The sequence below is a fragment of the Mustelus asterias genome, chromosome 1 (genome assembly GCF_964213995.1).
Source record: "Mustelus asterias chromosome 1, sMusAst1.hap1.1, whole genome shotgun sequence".
Classification (NCBI taxonomy): Eukaryota; Metazoa; Chordata; class Chondrichthyes; order Carcharhiniformes; family Triakidae; genus Mustelus; species Mustelus asterias.
The window spans coordinates 132,066,881-132,085,871 of NC_135801.1; the positions used below are offsets into that span (position 1 = coordinate 132,066,881).

At 38.7% G+C, this 18,991-nt stretch overlaps 2 protein-coding genes across 5 annotated transcripts in view; one reads left to right on the forward strand and one right to left on the reverse strand.

Moving 5' to 3' along the window:
* plpp1a (phospholipid phosphatase 1a) overlaps window positions 1–780 on the forward strand; it is a 94,185-nt gene extending 93,405 nt beyond the window's left edge. For all 4 annotated transcript variants that reach the window (XM_078219161.1, XM_078219155.1, XM_078219172.1 and 1 more), the window contains one exon: window positions 309–780. In XM_078219161.1, the coding sequence (XP_078075287.1) occupies window positions 309–434 (126 nt within the window). In that variant the 3' untranslated portion in view covers window positions 435–780. The remainder of the gene's footprint in view (window positions 1–308) is intronic.
* The window catches only part of mtrex (Mtr4 exosome RNA helicase), a 77,758-nt gene continuing 59,417 nt past the window's right edge, over window positions 651–18,991 (reverse strand). The window contains exons 14-17 of the mRNA XM_078239818.1: window positions 13,967–14,023; window positions 10,454–10,616; window positions 2,401–2,505; window positions 651–960 (exon numbers count right to left, since the gene is read on the reverse strand). Of these exons, the coding sequence (XP_078095944.1) occupies window positions 908–960; window positions 2,401–2,505; window positions 10,454–10,616; window positions 13,967–14,023 (378 nt within the window). The 3' untranslated portion in view covers window positions 651–907. The remainder of the gene's footprint in view (window positions 961–2,400; window positions 2,506–10,453; window positions 10,617–13,966; window positions 14,024–18,991) is intronic.

Here is an 18,991-nt window from a genome sequence, read left to right on the forward strand (position 1 = left end):
ACAGACAAACTATTTAAAATTTAATTTTCCAGGTGCTTTTCTGAAAACTGAACTCAAGTGCCACTAGTATTGAATTTTAATCTTTTAATACTTGGGCTTTCCCCCTCCAAAAAAATAAGGTTTGAAAACACATTACAAACCTCTGTCGAGATTACATCAGTAATCTGCCTGTTTTGGGTAAAATGTAAAAGGATAATAGAAAGGCAATTTGATCACAACTGTCTCAATCTGCTTCTGTCTATCCTGTGCAACAAGCTGGTATAAACTGATTGCAAATATTACTCTAATCTATCCTTTTTTCAAATCAGGTGATGTTTGTATCAGACTTTTTCAAAGTGAGAATGCCCAGAATTTCAGTAAAAGATGAGGAAAATTCACATACAACTCTACACGAGACACATGGAAACCATTATGGCAGGAATCATCAGAAATAAAAGATGGTCATGGGCACCAGTGAATGTAAATCTGTCTTATTGTCACGATAAATACCTACTCAAGTTGATAACCGTCTATATAATAAGCACCTGCTGCAATACTCTCTGAATCCACTTTGTTTATATTAAATATACTTATTACATTTTGTTTATAATTTTAATTTTATTATTTGCACCTTATAAGCTCTTATTAAAGTGATGAGAAGCAGTCAGATTAGTGCAAAATGTAAAATGTTTATTAAAATAACGAAGCTTATGTACAGTTTCAGCTGTTGGAAGCTTGCTTTGATGGTGCTCAAATTCCACTACACAAATTCAATGGAAAATAAAAGAATTCTACAAAATCTGTCATTGTTTGATTATTCCTTTCCCACCAAAATCTTCAGTCTCCATGTTGCTGCATATTTCAAAACCTGTGCTGATTGGTTGATTTCAGCTTGAAAATAGATGGCATTTGTGCTGCTTCCTTGAAATTACAAGTAAAGACTTGCAGCAAACACAATATCTCTTTTGATCTTGGTAATGCCTGAAAATAAAACATAATCCTAAATTTAACAAAAAACCTTCTGGCAAGACAAGAATTACTGAGTTCTCAGCAATTGCTTTTTCATATTCACATTTATTTGCTTTGCTGCTGATGCCAAGCAACAGGTAAGGATATTGACCTTCTCAAGACTTTCAACAGCTTTGTTGGTTCAAGCTGGGAAGTAAGCAAGATCAAGCAGTTTTCCCTGCAATGGATCACCCCCTTTCTTGCCTTGGTTTCAGAACTGGCAACTTACCTCTCTGCTCTGAATGATATGCTATTTTCTTCCAAGTCCTAACTCGTGCTGGGTGATGAATCTATGGCTGCTAACACGGCAGCAAATCAGTGTTTTGGCCAAGTACTCATTCACACGTGTCAAAGTAGCAAATACCAGGCAATTCAGCTTTGGGATGACCTCACCACCTGAGCTAATCTGCCATTTCACATTTTTCCAGCCCTCAACAGTAATTAGGAAGAGGATCATGAGTGTATTTTAGTCTCAGCTCAAGGATTCTGACAAGACCAAACTTTGCATCCCAAATGCAAAAATCAGTTAACCCCATACAAATTGAGGGTAAATTCTGAATTTTATCTTTCTGGATTAATATTAATTCCCATAAACTTAATATAATGAACAAATACAAATTTTCAATAGAGATATTAATAAAGCATTGACTCTTGCATCACAACAGCAAAGTTTCAATATCCTTATGAAACTGCTGTTAAGCTACTCAATGAATCTAGTGACTGTTGCCATTTTTGGTGCAGTCAAACATATTCCTGCAGGGCCTGGCGTTCCAATTTACTAACACGAAGGTCTGTCTTTTCAAGGTCCTAGTCAGCATATTCACACAAGACTGGCACATTCAGGATCAGCCATGGCCTGATTCTTTGGTTCAATTACCACACAGGCATACTGCATTGTTGATTTATGGTGATGGCAGAGCTCCTTCCCACCACTTCACAAAGCAATACCTTGACTCTGGCAATCAGAGTTAGGTGATGCACTGCTTTTTCCACCAAACTACAGATTAAGACCAGCACCTTGCGTTTGTCTTCATCCTCCACTCCTTCAGCCTTGGCATTAGCAAGACTGCTAATTGTTGAGATGTATTTTCAAATGCTATCAGAATTTCTGTCCACATTTTGATATTCCCTGAATCTTATTAAATTTATTTTGGATTAAATTTTCCTTTCATCTGTTCTTTAGATCAGCTCAGACTTATACATGCAATCGTGTCAATAAGATGAACCTCAGGAAAGGGATAACCTTTCCTTTGAACTATCACCACTTTTGTAGAGAAGGTAAATGTAATAACCATGAACATGACAAGATTTTTTCAATGAGAATTACATATATATGATTGCAGACCAAAAAAAAACTTCTTTAAAACTTGGCAATATGGCCCTCCCAACAGTAATAGTTATTTAAAGACAAACCTTCTGCAAATTTGTTTTCTAGTTCCGTGTTTCCTATAGCCTTTGCTGCTTGACACATCTGTCGAAGGAGTTCTTCCAATCTTCTCATACATCGAATTATGCTCCCTGTTTTAAAATTTAATAAAATGATTCATGTTGTGTTACTTTGACAGAAAAGATGACTTTCCAGCGATATGGACTATGTTAACTTCATTAAACATTTGGTTAGCTTCAATGAAGCAACCCCATTGTCTCAATCTACTTTCCATAGCTTAGTGCTCATTAACAAACTTTTAACTTCACAATTTTGCTCCACATTACAAGCTGGTGTAAAATATCGCCAAGCATGTAGTTCAGTTTTACATAAATGTTGGGATATTTATCAAAAAATAAATAGCACAATGTAATAGGCAAAAGGATTCTAGCAACATATACTGGGGTACAGAATTTTGACTGGTAGTTCCGTAATCGGTTAGTTTTTAAGTTTATTAAAAGGAAAGTACCAGAATTGATTTTTTCTGTTCTCGGTCTGGCCTCTCACTTTCCACCGTGTCAAATTAAAATATCAATGTGTTTTATCTTTTAAATAAAAGTCTCAAAATTTGGTACATAATGGAAACCCATGTTAATTATGGACAGGTGGGATTTGAGTCCTAGATAACAACAAACACTATACATTGGGTAACTATCCAGGGGGGAGGCGATGAAGCAGCAAGGTAGAGCAGGGAAGACATGATCTAAAATATTCTCGAGTAAAATTTGAAGGGTAGAAAGTGGAATGATAGAGATGATGAGAGAGAGAGTTGAGTCCAGAATGAACATTCACTCATATGGAACAGAGAAAGAGCAACAGACTAGTGTTGGAAGCCCAGAAAATTGCAAACTTGGCCATAGAACTGGGGAAGAATGCAAGGACTTAAAACTTGACTCTTGGGACATAAAAAGCCAATGAGAAATTGATGCGAATGGAGATGGCAGTACAGTGTCAGTGCAAGTGCACATGCCTGACATTCTGGACCATTTGTAGTTTGCGAATGGTAGTAGAGAGCCAGAAGGAGAATTTTGGATAAAAGCAAATTACAGCAGATGCTAGAATCTAAAATGAAAACAGAAAATGCTGGAAAATCTCAGGAGGTCTGATTGCACCTGTGGAGAGTACAGAGGTAACGATTTGAATCTGGATGACCCTTCAGAAGAGAATTTTGGAGGTCAGTTATGGACTGCTACAACAGGTATTGATTAGGATTTTGAAAGCAGATGATGCTGCATTAATCGGTCTACTCTTTTCAATTCTAGGTTTAAAACTTCAATCTGGAACTATAGGAAGCCTCAACAATCATATTATGTTCCACATATGGTGACTTTGCCTTTACATATATGATGGGTTTGTTACAAGTAGTTAATGCCTGCTTTTGGTGATAGCGGGGGGGGGATTTGAACATTCGGATTCCCTGCTGGGAATTCAGTCCCACTGAAAAGCCATTTAATGTATGGCAAAATTCAGTATATTTGTGATTTTAACTTGACACACAAGATGGTTTTTGTAATGATTCAGTTGTATTCAGCAGTCGCATTCTCACTACAAGAATGTTGCTTGATAAATTTAAAAGGACATATGTCAGGGTTTGATGCTTTACTGAATGGGTGGTAGATATAACATGGCATGAATAAAAGTCAATAGTAACCTGAATAAATTATTTACCACTAGCCAATATTTTGATGTACAGCATGTATTCTACTTAAAGCAAAAACATAATGCTTTACAAGTTTAACATTGCATTATATAATCATTTTGGACATAATTAAAATGTGGAGTGATACATATGACAAGCTCAGTGTCATGACATCATGTTTGCAATGTGACTGATGTTAGCCTTATTTAAAGTATGTTGCAGCAATATGCATTGCTGACTAAAGCTAATGTGCCATTAAAAAGACATGGTGGTTGCTCTGGGAAATGTAACCCACAAAGCACAAAGCACAGATTTGGACTCCACCACAGTGTACAAATATAGTTACATCTCGAGAAAGCTGTGCATCGTTTGTACAAACAGGGACTTGAAAACGGAACATAAAAATGTAGCAGATTTACTTTGAGCATTAACTGGGCTGTTGATTGGAATCATTTTTATTTTTGTATGACAAACTTAGCAGTGAAACAAACTACTGTCTTCTGTTTGTTGATCTGTAATGCGGCCAGGACTCCTGCAAACAAACCGGCATAATTGCAATGAACTTATATCCATGAATCCCAAAGGTTCCAAGAAGCCCCAAACCCATCTGGAATGAATCATAACAGGGCAGAAACCCAACCGAACTAAAGTTGCTACAGATTCCAAAAGCAGAGCCACACTGCACTTTTGGCACAGATCAGGTTTCAGCTTAACCTTCAATTGCATGCTAACGGTACAAACTCCACTGCAAATGCACAATTAATCCAAGCTTTAAGCACTGGTTAACAAAGCACTATTTACAACCTTAACTTCTCCTGTGAAGTAATTTGAGATGTTTTACTGCTAAAGGCTCTATATAAATGCAAGCTGTTAGCATTACCCAACTTCAATACTTAAATATCTGGAACACAACAAGCTTCCAATCATACCTCATTTGGAAAATAAGAATGTGAGTTGGGAGGGGGAGGGAATACATGTTAATATCTACTGTTTCTAACTTACCTCAATGACTTGGAATTTGAAACTCAATGGAAATTGGTTCAATTTGCCAATTATGCCAAATTAGGAAGTGGAATCTAAAGGTGGCAGCCACGAAACTAAAGAATCAGTTAATAAAATGAGCGGGCCAAACAATAGCAGGTGAAATTTAAATGCAGACAAGGGTAAAATATTGCACATGAAAATGAAAAGTAGGTGACACAAGCATTGCAGGCTGAAGTTGAAATAGGTGAGAATTTAAATTGAAAGAAACATAGGAGTCTTAGTTGACTCAATACTCCAGATTCTGCACAGCAACCAACAATGCCAATAGGGCGTTAAACAGTACAACATGAATCACAGGAAAGTATGATCAAACTGTACTCCAGTTACACACCCCTCGAGTTCTATGTCCAGTTCTGATTGTTCAGAAACAAGCGACAATTACTGATACAGCAAACAGCGTGGAGGCAACCTTTGTTGTCTTGAGTTATGGTTAATGGTAGGGCACTGGGGAGAGTTATAGGACAGAGATCTGGGGATACAGGTTTATAGTTCCTTGAAAGTGGAGTCACAGGTGGATAGAGTGGTGAAGGCGGCATTCAGCATGCTCGCTTTCATTGGTCAGAACATTGAAAACAGGAGTTGGGATGTCTTGTTGAAGTTGTACAAGACATTAGTAAGACCACACTAGGAATACTGTGTACAGTTCTGGTCATCCTATTATAGAAAGGATATTATTAAACTAGAAAGAGTGCAGAAAAGATTTACTAGGATGCAACAGGGACTTGAGTTATAAGAGGAGGCTGGATAGACTGGGACTTTTTTCCCCTGGAATGTAGGAGGCTTAGGGGTGATCTTATGGAAGTCTGTAAAATAACGAAGGGCATAGATCAGCTAGATAGTCAACATCTTTTCCCAAAGGTAGGGGAATCTAAAACTAGAGGCATAGATTTAAGGTAAGAGGGGAGAGATACAAAAGGGTCCAGAGGGACAATTTTTTCACACAGAGGGTGGCAAGTATCTAGAACGAGCTGCCAGAGGTAGTAGTAAAGGGGGGGTATAATTTTGTCTTTTAAAAAGCATTTAGACAGTTACATGGGTAAGATGGGTATAGAGGGATATGGGCCAAACATGGGCAATTGGGACTAGCTTAGTGGGTAAAACAAAAAGGGCGGCATGGACAAGTTGAGCTGAAGGGCCTGTTTCTATGCTGTAAACCTCTATGACTATGACTGTGTGTAAAAATCTGGGAACCTTGAGTTTTTCAGACTGAAACAGAGGCATCTGAAAGGTGATCTTTAGTGGTGTACAAGATAATTAATTCCATGAAATAGGTTAATCATGCAATATCGCTTCAAATTAAACAGTGGGAACAAGAGACAGGCTCAAAGTTGTAAAAGGTAACTTTAAAATCTTCTTCACGCTAAGAATGATTGTAGATTGGACTTCCAGTCTGAATGTTGGGAGATGAAAATTCGGGAATCATTAAAGAAACAAATAGATGCAACAATGGGGGAAGTATTGGTGTGTTATGAATGGATACACTAAGATAGGATGAATGGTTTCCTCAACTGGAAGTATATTGTGAATAGGATTTTATTACAACCCCTGTGATTAGCAGGAGCTAAATTATTTTCACTGCTTTGGATTGTAATGAAAGTATCTTACATAAAGAGTGAGGAGGTGAAAGCATTGGTGACCAACGCTAGTGTGAATGGCAGAGAATGCCGTTGCACTCCCATAATGTTTGGACACTTGTTGTTACTAACAAATTTGGACACTTTGTCACAAAAACATTCAGCTGTCAGGGTTATTCTAGGTTGTTGAACCAGGCTTTTCTGAAAGTGTCCGCTCTCACTGGTAATTGTTCCAAGTGTCACCTATGCTTCAGCTTTCCACCAAATACAATCATTGAAAAATCATCCAACAGCATAGACAATTTGGCACAAAACAATTTAGGGATTGGGAAAAACTAGCCTGGGTGCGAATGTGTAATGTAGAACTTAAGGATGGCAAGTGAAGTTCTGGCGTTTATTGCAAGGGGAATAGAATATAAAAACAGGGAAGTTTTATTGCCGCTGTAAAGAGCCTTGGAGAGGTCACATCTGGAACTCTGTGTGCAATTTTCAATTCCTTATTTGAAAAAAAGATGGTGTTAGAAGCAGTTCAGAGAAGGTTCACTCCACTTGTTCCTGGGATAAGGGGCTTATCTTATGAAGAAAGATTGAACAGGTTGGGACTGTACCTATTGGAGTTGAGTAGAATAAGGGGTTGAAACATCCAAGATCCTGAGAGAACATTTCCACTTGAGAGGGAGACTAGAACTAAGGAACAGTTTGAAAATAAGAGGTCTCCCATTTAAGATGGGGTGAGGAGAAATATTTTATCTCGGGGAGTCATTCGTCTGTGGAATTCTCTTCCCCCAAAAGCACTGGAGGTTGGATCGTTGAATTTATTCAAGGCTCAGATAGATTTTTGGTAGACAATGGAGTCAAGGGTTATGGGAGAGCAGGTTCGAAGGGATGAATGGCCTACTCTTGCTCCCAAGTCCAGTGTTCCGAAGTATCTTAATTCTGACATTAGAATACAGTCAAAGGAAGCTTTCACCAACAAAATGAAAACAAAGTATATCGTCCAATAAGGCTGGTAAGGTGGACTAAAAAAGGAAAACCTCTCTTGCCAAAAGTCTGACCATTTAATAGAGATTTTTCTTGTGGATAGAGAAATTTTCCCAAGTGCATGTTGAGTCTGAATGATTGAAGAATTCTTCATAGCATTCGTCCGAGAAACTTTATTAAATGCCTTCTGAAAATCCAGCAAGGTTAGGTCCATTGAATCTTCCCCTTTTATCAAAGAAGTCAGTAATTTCATGAAGTGTGATTTAGAGTTTATAAATTGATTTTGACTATTCCTTATAACCTGTGTGGTTATGTGATGCGCATTGATAGCATTTTTTAAGATACTGCCAAACATTTTCCCATTAATGTTAGAATGTTAGCACTCCTTTTTGGTCAGATACAGCTTTTCGACTGCACACATCTCAAACTTAAAAACTTCTTAAACAAATTTTTGCTAGCTCCTAATTTTATGTTTTACAGCTTCAGGGCAACCTCTTTGTAAAAGCCTGGCATTGGCAACGGCCAAGTGAAATTACTGAGTTTCATTCAAACTCCGTCTCCATAGTGAAATGTAACATGGAAAATTAACTTTACATACACATACTGAAGGCAGCTGAATTAATAGAAATCACCAACCATATAAAGCTGATCTGGACCACACAAAGCTGATACTTGGAATGCAAAAATACATCTAGATTAACGCATACTGCTGTGAAATTCATATTAAAATAAATGTGAAGGTTGAATATTATGGATGGTAAAACTGTGACACAGTGCAATGTAACACGAATGGAGGAAGGTATATTCAATCCCACATTTTTGTTGCTGCTTCGTGTAATTAATGAACGGAAGGCAGGCAGTTCTCTACTGGGGGAATCTGAAGGAGAGTTGTCACCTGATGTGCCCCTCGTGGTTGAAGAGCAGTAACACGAAGAGAGGCTGAGAAATGGGAGACACATAGCCTAATTTATAAAAGGAGCTGGGGATGAAGAGAGTTTTCAAAGTATTAAAAACAATATTATAGAAGCGTACTGTATTTGAAAATGTTAATGAAAAAATCTTATAGAATCTATTGATGTGGAGATGCCAACGTTGGACTGGGGTGGGCACAGTAAGAAGCCTTACAACGCCAGGTTAAAGTCCAACAGGTGTATTTGGTAGCACAAGCTTTCGGAGCACTGCCCCTTCATCATGTGACTCACCTGATGAAGGGGCAGCACTCTGAAAGCTTGTGCTACCAAATAAACCTTTTGGACTTTAACCTGATGTTGCGAGACTTTTTACAGAATCTATTGATGATTATGAGGGACTTTTCCAGTCAGTTTCCTTGCCTTATTATCTCTCTTTGAAACTGTAGCTAAGTTATAGATTTTGACTCTGGGAAAAGAAAAACCAACATGGATCCATGGAGAGCTAATTATACCTGTAGACTGATACTGAAAGGAACAGGCCAGTTGTCATTGCTCTTGGCCAGAGGACTATGAACCATTGGGAACCAAAATATTTTTGTATTCAACTGATTTGGAATTATCAGAGCTTTAGCTCACAAACTTAATTCTCAAAATGCGCATGAAAGATATTAGAAAATAAATTCCAAAATCAGCCAAAACAATTATATTATACCAAATATCATTCGGTTTAATTGTTCTACGTTAATACTGCACAACCAAAGGCCATGCACAGATAAACTATCAAAGTGATACAAAGAGGGTGAATGAGTTAAACATACTGCATCATCAAACTAGAACTATGAACCATAGCATAAAAATATCAGCGCATCATGCCTGTGCTACCCCCATGTGAAAACAATCCATAAGCTAACTCCAGACTCTCCCGACAGATCTTTATGTTCCTTCACTTCAAAAATGTAGCCAGTGTTCCCTTAAAACATGCAAGTCTCTACCTTTATCCCTATGGAAAAGCATTGCATGATTTATCAAGAAATTTCTCTTTACCTTTCTGTTCACTATGAGCAACAATTTTAAACCCAGATACAAACAGGTTGTTCTTTCCACTGTCAACCTAGTCAACCACCATTTCAAATATTTATTCTCTATTCCTCAGAGGTTTACATGAAGGTTATTAAAAGATAATTTTATCCCCCTTCATTGTAAGTGAACTAATTCTACAACTACAACTGAACTGAAAAGTTAATTATTGCTGAAAAAAGAAACTTTTCTTCTGGCACTGAACAAAGAACAAAGAACAATACAGCACAGGAACAGGCCCTTCGGCCCTCCAAGCCCGTGCCGCTCCCCGGTCCAGGATTGAATCCTGAATCCAGGATCCCCGCCCACTGATCAGGACATAACACAAGAACAACAAATGCATTTGCTTCGCATGAAACAAATGAGTTGTTCCCTTTACATTTGGTGTTCTTGCGAGTGTCCTGATGAGTGCAAGACAAGCAGCTTCAACATGGTCATTTTTCAGCGATACTCAAGTTGTGTTGTATCAAATGACTATTTATTATAATTACGCAAACAGTGGGTTATCAAAGGGGGCAAGAAGAGAAATAAAAATCTATTGGTATAGCACTATATTAAAGCACTATTATTTATTCAAGATATTAAACTAGGTTTAGCAGCCAGTATATCGAAAATGATATTGGGATAGTTATTAATAGATAACGTGAAAGCATTAATCTGTGATATTGTCTTGATACATGTAAGTTTATGACTTTGCATAAAGGAAAACTTTATTTTCAAATTCTAAATCTAAACAGATGCAGGAAAAATGTATACTACCACAGGCATTGTTAAAGCTAAAAAAAATTGCAAGGAACATGAAAATATTTATTACCCTCAAAAACCTCTGTCATTTTGCAGATCTGAGCAAAAGTAGCTCCATTCGCCCATGTAAATACAACGTCCATTAAGTGGGGGCGAAACGAGTCCAGGTATATTTCCTCATCGACCTCCAGTTTGGCTTCTGCTGAAACTTTGGCTATTCTCCGAGCACATTCCTGAAATCAAAATGGAAGAATATTACCTGAAGTTAATTTCAATTCAGACTTTTGCCACCACTAAACAGGTCCACAGTTTCACAAGGGAATTGTCTCCTCTGTGTTTAAGAGATATTGGTGTTTATTAATGTTCAAATTATATTGCTAACTGCATTGACAACACCTTCCTTGAGCAGTGTTTTTGCCTGCTAATAAAGGGACAGCTAGAGCTGGCCATATGTAATGTAATCAAGTAGATAAGTTAAATGATTGACAATGTCACGAGTACTGACAATAATACTAACTCTGATTTGTGGGTGGTGGGCTCCCACAGATAACAATGGGTAAAGTGACCAGATGGCCCTTTTTGGTACTGATTTGGGGATAAATATTGGACTGGGGATCTATTATAAACTGTGGTGCCCATTATATAAATCAAGTCCTTAATCCCAGAAGGCTGCAGGCACTCAGTCTTTGGGTATATTAAATACAAACTCAATAGATTTTGGAGTACCAAGGAAATTAAGGATATGGGAAGGTGGAGTGAAGGTAGATCAGTCATGATCTTATTGAATGGCAGAAAAAGCTAAAAGGGCTGAATAGCCTATTCCTGTTTCTATTTCTTATTTTCTTATATGGTTTCAGATCCAAATAAAAAGTACCAGATTCATACAAGGCAGATTTTTGAAAGATAAGAAACAAACTATCAGAGATGAAGTGGAAAGAGAAATCAGCACACAAGAAGTACTGTAGATCAACACCTCAAGACTGCAAAGTAGAATATACATTTCAAAATAAATTAAAGTTTCAAAATGCTGTAAAAAAAAACCAAGCTGAAACTACAGGCAGGAAAGGGGACCAAAGAGTATGCTGAAAATGAGAGAATATGGGAAAATAAGGAAGGAGATTTTTAAAAGAAATTTAAAGATTATGAAAAGGTAGTAAGAGGAAAGAGTCTCAAAAATATTTAAAATAATAATTTAATCTATAAATATATTAACAGGAAAGTTGTCAAATGTCAGCTGGACACCTTAGAGAAGATTGTTAGTTACCACAGGATGGGTAAAAACCAATGCAACACTTTGTTTGTGTTTGTAAAGGAGGATATTGCAAAAAATGTAAAATGATTTAATTGTCTGTGTCTTAACTTATACCAAGTCCCTTTCACCTATCACTCCTGTGCTTACTACCTACATTGGCTCCCATTCAAGCAATGCCTTGATTTTAAAATTCTCATTCTTATATTCAAATCTATCCTCAGCTTCACCACTCTATAATCTCCTGTATGCCGCAGCCCTCCAAGATATGTGTTCAGCTAATTTTGGATCTTGAGCATTCCCAATTTTAATCGCTCCATCATTGATGGCCATGCCTTCAGTGGTCTAGGCCCAGGAGTTTCCTCTCTATACCTCTTGCCTCTGTACCATGCCTTCCTCCTTTAAGAGAGTACTGAAAACTACTTCCATGACCAAGCTTTTGGTCATTTAACCTGATATCTTATGTGGCTTGGTATCATATCTTGTTTTACGATGCTACTTCAATGGATCTCAGAGAAACATATACGATTCTAACAAAGAACAAAGAACAGTACAGCACAGGAAACAGGCCCTTCGGCCCTCCAAGCCTGTGCCGCTCCATGGTCCAACTAGACCAATCGTTTGTATCCCTCCATTCCCAGGCTGCTCATGTGACTATCCAGGTAAGTCTTAAACGATGTCAGCGTGCCTGCCTCCACCACCCTACTTGGCAGCGCATTCCAGGCCCCCACCACCCTCTGTGTAAAAAACGTCCTTCTGATATCTGAGTTATACTTCGCCCCTAACAGGGTTAGGCAAGGTAGATTCAGAAAGAATGTTCCCAATAGTGAAGGAGTCCAGAACCAGGGGTCATAGTTTGAGGATAAGGGGTAAACCTTTTAGAACTGAGGTGAGGAAAATTTTCTTCACCCAGAGGGTGGTGAATGTGTGGAGTTCACTACCACGGAATGTAGTTGAGACCAAAACATTGTCTGATTGCAAGAAGAAATTAGATATAGCTCTTGGGGCTAAAGGGATATGGGATGAAGGGGGGGGGATCAGGACATTGAATTCAATGATCAGCCATGATCAAGATGAGTGGCAGGGCAGGCCCGAAGGGTACACTCCTCTATGTTTCTACTTTGAAGGGCCTCAATATATTTATGTAGCATCTTTAGCCTACCAATCATGTGTTGTTTTGTTAACATGCTTTTATTTTAATATTCTTTCATGTAATGTGGGCATCGCTGACCAGGCCAGAATTTGCTGCCCATCTCTAATTGCTTGGAGAAGGTAGTGGTGAACCACCTTCTTGAACCACTGTAGATTATCTGGTACAGATACAAGCCACAGTACTGTTAGAAGAGGACTAGAAATTTGATCCAATAATGATGAAGTGACAGCTACATCATTCCAAGTCAGAATGTGTGTGGCTTGAAGAGAACTTGCTGGTGGTGGTGTTCCCAAGTAGCTGCTGCTCTTATCCTTCTAGGTGGTAACAGTTGTAGGTTAGGTAGGTGCAGTCAAAAGAGCCTTGGTGAGTTGCTGCAATGCATCTTGCATATGATACACATTGCTCCCACTGTGCATCAGTGGTGGAGGGAGTGAATGTAAAAGTTGATGGAAGGAGTGCAAATCAAGTGGGCTGGATGGTTTTGAGCTTCTTCAGTTTTATAGCAGCTGTGCTCATCCAGGAAAGTGCGGAGTAGTCCATCATACTCCTGATTTGTCCTTTGGAGATAGATGGTGGGCTGACCTCAAAATTCCCACCCTCTGGACTGCTCTTCTAGTTACAGTATTTATGTGGCTGGTCCAGTTCAGATTCCGGTCAATGGTAGCGCTCAGTATGCTGATAATGGGGAGGTTCTGTGACGGTAATATCATTGAATGTCAAGACAAGATAATTCGAATCTCTCTTGTTGGAGATGGCCAATGTCTGGCATGAGTGTTATGTTATTTTAGTTTACAGAACTTGCTTTGAAAGCAATACTGAGGAAATCTTGGAAAAATTCAAATAACTGCTCTGTGGTAAAGTAGTTATTTTTGAACATATAAGATTAATTGCCAAAGTTTTTCTTTGAGCCCCTGGAGGGTGCAGGGTGGGTGGTGCACAAAAAAAAGATCAAAACTGATTGCTTTGGTTCAACTCGTCCCAAAAACGACACAGCATCGTAGTAGTGAAATGTCTACAAAACAATGGCTTATTTGTCACTTTAAGTAGAAGTATAATAAGAATGAGTAGCTGTCAATGATTTGGCAGCACAGGTGTATGAATGGTACCGAAAAATATTTGACTAAGTACATCCAAACAGAAGAGCAGTTTCAGTGACAATGAACTATTAAGAAATTCCTTACCTGCATCTGTCGTAATGGGCCTGCTAGTTGTTCTGTCAGTTTGGGCATTTCATTTGCCTACAAATTAGAATACACATATCCAAATTACTGTATTGCTCAATAGTCATTGTGCATTATATACATGATTCAGAGATTTGGTGCCACATAGCAGGGGGAATCTTCCAATTGTGAATCTTCTTGAATCACTTGGATGCATACCACAGACCTCTATGGGCCAGATACAAAGTTTAAACAAACATTCCCAATTATTTCCACATGGCTGAAGCTGCTGATTCAAACAGATTCAGATTGAGGATTTATCCACTAATACAAAAATGGCACCGAGAACAGACCTTTACAAATTTCAGAACCACAAAGCACAACAGGAAAAACACTGAAGTAAAACAATTGAAATGCAAATAGCGGCCAGGCTATGCCAGCTTAGGTTCCAACGTCCATTTTTTGGATCAATCAATTTTGGATGATTGGATGAGATAAACAAAACTAAACAAAGTTGTTAAATTTCTGTGATGCGTCAGGAAGGGAAAAAGTCACCACCTGCACACTTTGTCCCAGAAGGCAGTCACATTCCAGAGGGTAGGATCTCCTGATTTGGTCAGTGGACAGGAAGTGCAGGTGTTACTGCAAGTGAGGCAGGTAAGGAGACCAAGAAAGTACAGGTGAAAGAGTCTCAGCCCTTGCAACCGTCCAACAGGTTTGAGGTTCGTGCAGCTTGACTGGATATGAGCGAGTGTATGAATAACTAGGAAGGAAGTGGTAGTAGGGGACAGTATAGTCAAGAGGGTGGACACGGGTCTCTACAGCCAAGAGTGAGAGTTTGGAAAGCTATATTGCCTGCCCAGTGCCAAGGTTTGGGGCATCTGATCGGGGCTGGAGGAACTTGCAGTGGGAGGGAGAGGATCCAGTGGTTGTGATCCACATGGGAACCACTGATACAGATAGGATAGAGTTCCTGCTTAAGGATGATGAGCAACCAGCAGCAAAATTTTAAAAAGCATAACCACAAAGAGAATCCTTGGAATACTACCTGAGCCACTAGCAAATTGGCAAAGGGGAAATACGATTGGAGTTAAATGCGTGGCTCAAAGACTGTGCGGGTAAAATGAGTTTCAATTCATGGGGCACTGGCGACTGTACTGGAGAAAGTGGAAGTTGTACCGGAACTGTCTTCACCCGAATCATGCTGGTATCAGTGTTCGGGTGAGTTATATAACTAGGGCAGTAGAGAGAGCGTTAACCTAAATAGCTTGGGGGAAGCTTGTGGAGGGATCAAGTGAGCAGAGATATGGTAAATTAAACAGTATAAAGTAGCAACATGGGCACTGATAACCAGAATGTGGTAAGAAGGGACAGAGAGTACAAACAGCAGGGTGCACCAGCAGATAAGGTCAGAGTTTGCAAAAATGAGTAAAAAGGCAGAACTAAAGGCTCTGTATCTGAAATAAAAATAAAGTGCTGGAAAAGCTCAGCCATTCTGGCAGTATCGTGGAGAGAGAAACAAGATTAACGTTTCTAGTTCAGTCTGACTTCTTCGGAACCCTTAGTTATCTGAACCACATAAAAAGTTGCTGTTGTGTTGGTCAAATGATAAGGAACTTGCCTATATCTAGCACTAATTAAATAGTTTTATTTTCGTATGCATTTTTAAGAAGTCACAACAAGCCTATTTATAATTGCAGTATTTTTGACAGCTTTTACTGTGGTATTTCAGAATTTTCAAAAAGTCCATATATGGAAAAAGCGGAGAACAATTTTAAAAAACGTGACAACTATTTAACTTATCTTCTGAGACACCTATGGTTCTGTTAGGGACGCATAGTTTTAAAACCATCACAAAATGACATAACTGAAGTATTTAAAAGCTCTATCAATGTTTATTACTGAATTAATATTGAGTTAGTTTCTTACATGTAAAGCCAGGAAAAGGAGAAATTATGATTCAATTCAATTGCTCTGCAGTGAGTTACAGAAAATTATGTTTTACCTATTAACTGACCAGAGCACAGTATGAGAATTGTTAAAGGGATATTCCAGACCAAACGTTATAATTTAAGTAAACAGAACTTAGCAGCACTGCAAAACCGTCTGCCAACTCACCAGAATTTCTTTACTCAATATATTAAAAACTATTTTTGAAACCACACCATGTAGCAATAGGAGTGAAAAGTTGTGTTCCAGAACTTGCCACACCCCAAGCAAAGCTGTTCCAGTACAGCTACAACACTAGCATCTACCCAGTGATGTGGAAAATTGCCCAGGTATGTCCTGTATATAAAAAGCAGGGCAAACCCAAACTGACCAATACCGGCCCATCAGTCTACTCTTGATCACCAGTAAAGTGATGGAAGGGGTCATCAACAGTGCTATCAAGCAGCATTTGCTTAGTAATAACCTACTCACTGATGCTCAGTTTGGGTTCCGCCAGGGCCATTCAGCTCCTGAACTTAACAGCTGTGGTTCAGGCATGGATTAAAGAGCTGAACTCCATAGGGGAGGTGACAGTGAATGCCCTTGACATCAAGGCAGTATTTGATTGAAAGAGCCCTTGGCATCAAAGAGCCCTCGCAAAACTGGAGCCAATAGGAATCAGGGGGAAAACACTTTGATGGTTGCACTCACAGCAAGCATAATGGAAGATGGTTGTCATTGTTGGAAGCCAATCATCTCACTTCCAGCACATCACTGAAGGAGTTCCTCAGCATGGTGTCGTCGGCCCAACCATCAATCATCTTTCTTGCATCATAAGTTCAGAAGTAGGGTTGTTCGCTGGTGACTGCATAACATTCCAAATCATTCACAACTCCCCAGATAATTAAACAGTCCATGTCTAAATGCAGAAAGATGTGGACAATATACAGACTGAGCTGACAAGTGGTGAGTAACAATTGTGCCGCACAAGTGCCAAGCAATGACCAACTCCAACAAGAGAGAATCGAACCACCTCCTCTTGATGGTCAATGGCATTACCATCGATGAATCACCCACTATTAAACTCCAGGGGGAGGGGTAATTGAACTGGACTAGCCATATAACCATCCAGGGCAAAGCAGCCCGCTTGACTGGCACCCCATCCGCGAACACTTACTCCCTCCACCACCAATGGACAGTAGCAACAGTGTGCACTATCTACAAGATGCACTGCAGGAACTCACCAAGGTTCTTTAGACAGTATCTTCCAAACCCTAACCAGTACCATCCGGAAAGACAAGGGTAGTAGACACATGGGAACACAATCACTGGAAGTCACTCAGCACCCTGAGTTGGAAATGCGTTGTCATTCCTTCACTGCCACTGAGTCAAAATCGTGGAACACTCTCGCTAACAACACTGCAGGTGTACCTACAGTACATGGATCACAGTGGTTCAAGAAGGCAATCTTACCACTGCTTTCTCAAGGGCAATTAGAGATAGATAATAAATGCCTAGCCAGAGATGCCCACATCCAATGAATGAATAAAAATTGTGTAGATCATATTTGTCAATACTGCAATATCCTGAACAACGCAATCTGATGATCAAACTATATACTCCAGTAACTAGAGAAACAGATGATCTAGGCGTGAAAAGTGTATCAGCGTTTGAGAGACAGAAAATTATTCACGAGAAAAAAAGATGGTCAAGTTTGATAATTACAGAAGAAATGATAATGAAATATTGCATGGCTATAGAATTTGTAAAACCATCATACATAGAAAACAGTTTGCATTTATTGCCATGCATTTTAGGCTTTAAACTTCATTTTATAAACCATCAATAATGCTCAATAACAGATGGCAGAAACCTCAAGCTGGGCAGGCAAGAGGAAGTTGCAGTAAGACTGTTGAGCACTTTTGCTAGTACAGTTTTGTAGACCTAAAGTAAATCACTCAAAGTGTAATCAAACTGTGTTAAAGAACACAAAAGCATAACAGAATTTATTCATTTGATTGATGAACGAAAAGAAATGTAACAGCATGAAGTTATCCAGAAGTACATAAAAGAAAACATGTTGAAAATTTAACACCTTCGGATTTTTTGCACTGCTGGAACCTGAAACTATAAAGGGATTTCTGTCTGTAAAGCCAGCCAAACCAAAGAGAGGATTTATGCCATAAAGTATAATTTCTAGGTATAATAATCTGTCTTAATGTGGGAATCAATGGCAAAGCTGTTAAAAATTAGTACATAATGCTAGTCATTGAAAGAGTCATAAAACAGTTTTTCTTTGAATTTATTCCTTTGCTCTCAGCTGGGGTATGGGTCTTTATGTACCAACATTCCTATGATATCTTACCTGAGTGGTCATTCTTCATGTGCAAGGCTGAGCAGTACTTGAAAACAGACTATATGAATAAAAATTGTAGGCCAGCCTGGGTGACCCTGATCTGTGCTCAATCAATTTTTATACATACTCTTTCTCAGCAGTGGTCAGTAGTTTTACAATGGGAGCAATGGGGGATTTGGAAACTACATGGTTCTGGAACGCGAACAGCACAACTATTATCAGATAAATTACCCTACGTTGGGAATCAAGTCAATAACCTTGTAACATTTAGTTCCGCACTGTACTTCATGGCATCTGAAACTGGCTCAAATTAGAAAAGTCAAAATTTGCAAATTAACCAATTCTGGCTGGATTTTCAATCAGGGAGTGTATTAAAGCAAAATTCACAATCATTAGATATGAAGAGTATTCTTACCAGAAAATTACTCCACAGATGTTAGGAGCAACTTAGAATTAAACCTATAGATCAGCCTACTCTATCAGTTAAAGCTGGGTCAACTAACCACCAATACTTGCACTTAATTAACTTTTCTGGGTAATACCAAGAGAATTAGCAAGGGTGTTTTCCATTGCAGAAATCACAAACATGTCACAAAGTTCCGAAGCACTAAATTCAGATCTGGCAAATGTCTTTTATAAAGATCCTTTTGGCTCCCTTCGTAAAAGACTTAATACACAGATGGATATGGTGACCGCCTCTAAATATTCAGCAATGGGAGATAAAAGAATGCAATGATTGCTACATAGGGATTATAACATTT